At 50.1% G+C, this 4,436-nt stretch overlaps 2 protein-coding genes across 2 annotated transcripts in view; one reads left to right on the top strand and one right to left on the bottom strand.

The window, feature by feature from the left end:
* The window catches only part of Mcm4 (minichromosome maintenance complex component 4), a 15,301-nt gene extending 13,706 nt beyond the window's left edge, over positions 1-1,595 (bottom strand). Inside the window, exons 1-4 of the mRNA XM_026777620.1 lie at positions 1,398-1,595; positions 882-1,046; positions 443-606; positions 253-354 (exon numbers count right to left, since the gene is read on the bottom strand). Of these exons, the coding sequence (XP_026633421.1) occupies positions 253-354; positions 443-606; positions 882-1,046; positions 1,398-1,467 (501 nt within the window). The 5' untranslated portion in view covers positions 1,468-1,595. The remainder of the gene's footprint in view (positions 1-252; positions 355-442; positions 607-881; positions 1,047-1,397) is intronic.
* A 557-nt stretch (positions 1,596-2,152) lies between these two features.
* Positions 2,153-4,436, top strand: part of Prkdc (protein kinase, DNA-activated, catalytic subunit) — a 174,764-nt gene continuing 172,480 nt past the window's right edge. Inside the window, exon 1 of the mRNA XM_013354879.2 lies at positions 2,153-2,306. Coding sequence (XP_013210333.1) covers positions 2,153-2,306 — 154 coding nt within the window. The remainder of the gene's footprint in view (positions 2,307-4,436) is intronic.

Here is a 4,436-nt window from a genome sequence, read left to right as displayed (position 1 = left end):
CTCGAACTCACAGAGATCCACCTGCCTCTGCCTCCCGAGTGCTGGGATTAAAGGCGTGCACCACCATCGCCCGGCAAGTATCAAAATCTTAATAAAAAGTTTATCACCATGTTTTGCATAACATAAATTATTTTAGAAATAAAATTCTACACCACAAACAACTTGCTGCTATGCATCATGGCTACCAACATAAGATTACCAGCACGTTCTCCCAAAGTCTCAGGGATGAGTTTTTAGTATCCATAAGCTTACCTGGAAATTTTCTTTGCATGTTGCCACATTCACATCTGTTCCCCAAATCACAAGTTTTTGGCCTAGAGACTGTTCGCTTGCTGCGATGTCTTCTGCAGCTGTCTACAGAGGAGACGACAGAAACAGGTTAACGGAACTACCTACCTTAGGCTCCAGAAACGTTCCGCTCCCAGAGCTGCTCCGTACTCACTCCGTCAGACTGCAGATCCACCTGCAGACCCTTCCGAGCAGAGCCCAGGTCTGGCCTCTGCCTCACTGGGGTGCCTCTCACCCCACTTCTTGGGGTTCCTTCCACTCGAGAGCTGGGAGTGCCATATGTCAACGGCGAACTAACATCAAAGTCCAAAGGAATAGCTACAAAAACAACATATTCACCTTCACCACGGAAGAAATCCCGGTAGCACATCATACCCCAAAGATGCAGTTCTACTATAAAATCTGCTTCCTTGGCTCATTGGGTCACAGCTTGTACCAATTCTGCCTCCCTCCCCAGCTGCTTCAGTGAGAATCTACACCAGTTCACACTGAAAAATGCTTGGGCATCACAACAACTGCTAAACCAGCCATCCCATCCAGACCGCTGATGACTCTTATCGACCAAAGCATAACCCACATCTGCAGACACCCACCTGAGGAATGCATCTGAGGAGGGCTGGAAAACAGGGCGCTCTGTGCAGCTGGGCTCTGCAGGTCCGCTCCTGGAGAGGTGGGCATCGGCGGCAGCTCGCCAGTGGAAGAATCTTCGCCTCTCCGTCTCCGGCTGGGAGATGACCTGCTGGTCTCCTCACTTCTCACTTCCGGCACGCAAAACAAAACAAAACAATAGTATCAAACGCTCAAGCTTAGTCTTCCAGGATGTGCCTCTCAAGTAGTCTTATTACATAAAAACAAAACAAAACAAAAAACCAAACCCACAAACGACTCCGAACAGAGAGAAAAGGAATTGGCATTTTTAAACAACGGAGCTGCCCAGGCCGGACAGCCCGGAGGTGAGCGCCCAGGCAGTCATCAGTATCTGAGCGGCCAGAGGCCACTCACTATCTGCCCAGGCCTGTCAACCAAGCACCAGGCTCGGAGGCCCCAGGACATTCCACGGTGCTGCGGGAATAGACACGAGGCGGAAAGCGAAAGATGAGGGGACTCACGCGTCTGGGTTGGGGTGGCTCGTCCGCGTCGGCTGCTGCGGCGGCTCGGAGTCGACGCCGGGGACGACATGGTGCTGCGGTACCTACGCCACAAGGAGAAGCTGGCTCCGAGTCGTCCAGACTCTTGGATCCGGGTTAGCTGGTACAGCCGGCACCGTGCAGAGCTTTCCGGGTCGGAACGCAGAGCCGATTCCCGCCAGGCGCACTGTCGTCACAGCGCACAGCAGCACCCGGCCAATCACAGAGGCAAGAGACCCTAGCTCCGCCTCCGGAAGGCGCCATTCTGCGCCCTTGGCGTGGGGTGGGCGTGACCTGAGAGCGGAAGTTCCCGGCCAATCACAGAGGCAGACTCGCGTAGCTCCGCCTCCGGGAAGCACCAACACCGCCCGCAGGGGAGTTGTAGGCGGCCGTCTCAGTGGAAGAGCGGCGGCCTCACCCTGTCCACCCCTCTCCTCCGATGGGCTAGTCTGCAGCAGGACCGAGCTTTGGCGGGAAACCCGCGGCGGGCTGGTCCCTCTTCTGCCTGCGGCGTGTTTACGTCTGCAGCGTCCCAAGTACAGTGGACTCTTGTGGTACCTCGCTCGGTTAGACTGACAGGTTTCTGTCCCCTTGATTTCCGAGGTGCACAAGTCAGGCGCGGCGTAGCGTCAGGCCTGTGGGTGTGCGCGCTCACCCTTCCTGCCGGAGTACGAGCGAGCGCTCCCGCCGGGACTTTCGGGGCCTCGTCGCACATGCGCGAAGCGGGTGCTGGCGCTATGGCGGACGCGGGAGCCGGTGTCCGCGGCTGGCTGCAGCAACTGCAGGAGTTTGTGTCCACCCCGGATCGCTGCAGCGCTGCGGGCGCCAGTTATCAGCTGATCCATGGCCTGGGGCAGGAGTGCGTGCTGAGCACTAGCTCCGCAGTGCTGGGTGGGTACGGGGCGTGGGGGGGCCCGCCTGTCAGAGGTCTCAGCGCTACTCTGCCCTGGTGTAGCACGGTCTTGTGAAGTCTGGGATCTGTGGCTGTGTAACTGCTCTCTTTTCCTAGCATCTGAAGAAGTTTTAAAACCGGTGTTGGAAAACAGCCCCCAAGTTTGGCAGTGGTTTCTAGCCAAAGTTGGAGGAAAGTACATCTTAATCTCGTCTGAACTCACTAGGACATTTACAAAACCCTTTTTCCCCCGTTGCATCATGTTTTCCGAATAATTGCAAAAATTACTGAAAGCCATGCTGTTCTTTTGATTTTTTTTTTGAGTTAGGGGCTTCCTGTGTAGCCCAAACTAGTCTGGAAACAACCTTCAGATGCTGAGATTCTAGATGCGAAGTACCTCGCTTGCCTTGTTCCTTTTAACTTTACGCAATGCCTGCACGATAACTTAATTTTCTTTGTGGAAATGCCTCATTTCAGCATATTCATTTCAGTTATTTTGATCTAGCCCAGACTGGCCTCCAGCTTGTGGTCTTCCTACCTTTTTGACTTCTGCTCCTTTCCCCAAGTGCTAGGATTACAGGCATGGGCTACTATGGCCAGATAGTAATCATGCTGCCCCACCCCCCACCCCAGTACTTATCTTTATTGTGTGTACTCCGGATGTTCAGGTGCCTATGGATGCCAGATGAGGGAATTCGATGCTCTAGAGCTTGAGTTGCAAGTGATTACCAGACCCTAGACATCGGTGCTCAGAACTGAACTCTGGTCTTCTAGAGAAGAATAGGAAGTGCTCTTTTTTTTTTTTTTTTTAAAGATTTATTTATTTCTTATGTATGCAACATTCTGCCTCCATGTATGCCCACACGCCAGAGGAGGGCGCCAGATCTCATTACAAATGGTTGTAAGCCACCATGTGGTTGCTGGGAATTGAACTCAGGACCTCTGGAAGAGCAGCCGGTGCTCTAAACCACTGAGCCATCTCTCCAGCCCTAGGAAGTGCTCTTAATCACTGGTCTGGGTCCCCAGATAGTGTTTTTATGTTTAAACCTGAGGGCTGGCAGCTCAGTGATGGAGCATAGGCTGTGGGTTTAGTCCCTGGTACTACCACAAAAAAAATTGATTACATTGTGGGTAAGAACCATGTTCCTTTCTTTTTCTCTTTTTTTTCTTTCTTTCTTTTTCTTTTTCTTTTTTTTCCCAGGACAGGGTTTCTCTGTAGCTCTTGTTTTGTAGACTAGGCTTGGCCTTGAACTCACAGAGTTCCACCTTCCTTGTGCCTCCTCAAGTGCTGGGATTAAACGCTTGCACCACCGCCCTTTAGCCTGTGTTGTGTTCCTTTCTGAAACACAGATATGCAAGCCTTTTATATCAGTGCAGATCTCTGAGTTCCAGGCCAGCTAGGACTACATAGTGAGACCCAGTTTTTGTTTTTTAACAAAAAAGTAAACAAAACTTTGAACAAGATGCTGTATGGTAACGATATGTTGTCAAGGACCTAGTGATAATGGAGAAGACAGAATGTAAAAAACTAACATTTAATTGCCTTCTGTTTTTGGCGTTTCAAGGTTAGAATTTATTGTTGGGGAATGACCTCTTTGATCTTAAAGCAGTTCCAACTTAATATACATTATATTGAAAGATTATAGATGTCAATTTCTTTCTGCTACAATGACCACTGCAAGCATTTCTTGGTCATGGTCTGTCTCTATAGCCCAGGCTCCTCTATAACTGCATCTCCTGTGTTCATACCCCACATACTAGGATTACAAGGCTCGGACGCCTGTGCTCTAAAGCTTACTGATTTTAAATAGCAGAACTCATCCTAAATACTACGATCAGAAGCTAGATGGGTCTCACCAAGCTAGATCGAAGATATTCAGGCAGACTTTTTGTCTGAAGGGTCTAGGAGACAACCCGTTTTTTCCTTTCTTTAGATTATAAGACTTAAGGTCCTATTTCTTTGCTGGTGAGTCTTGCTTTTAGAATGTGTCCACTTCCCTTGACTTGTAGCCTCATCTTCAAAGCAGCAGCAAGCAGCATGCTGAGCCCATCTCGTGAAGTGCCTGAATCTCTCCTGAAAGATTCCCTACTGTGTATTCTCTGAGTTTTTTTTTTTTTTTTTTTTTTTT

The sequence above is a fragment of the Microtus ochrogaster genome, unplaced genomic scaffold (assembly GCF_000317375.1).
Source record: "Microtus ochrogaster isolate Prairie Vole_2 unplaced genomic scaffold, MicOch1.0 UNK77, whole genome shotgun sequence".
Lineage (NCBI taxonomy): Eukaryota > Metazoa > Chordata > Mammalia > Rodentia > Cricetidae > Microtus > Microtus ochrogaster.
The sequence above is the reverse complement of the archived record's forward strand: the minus strand, read 5'-3'. Positions and strand labels throughout refer to the sequence as shown.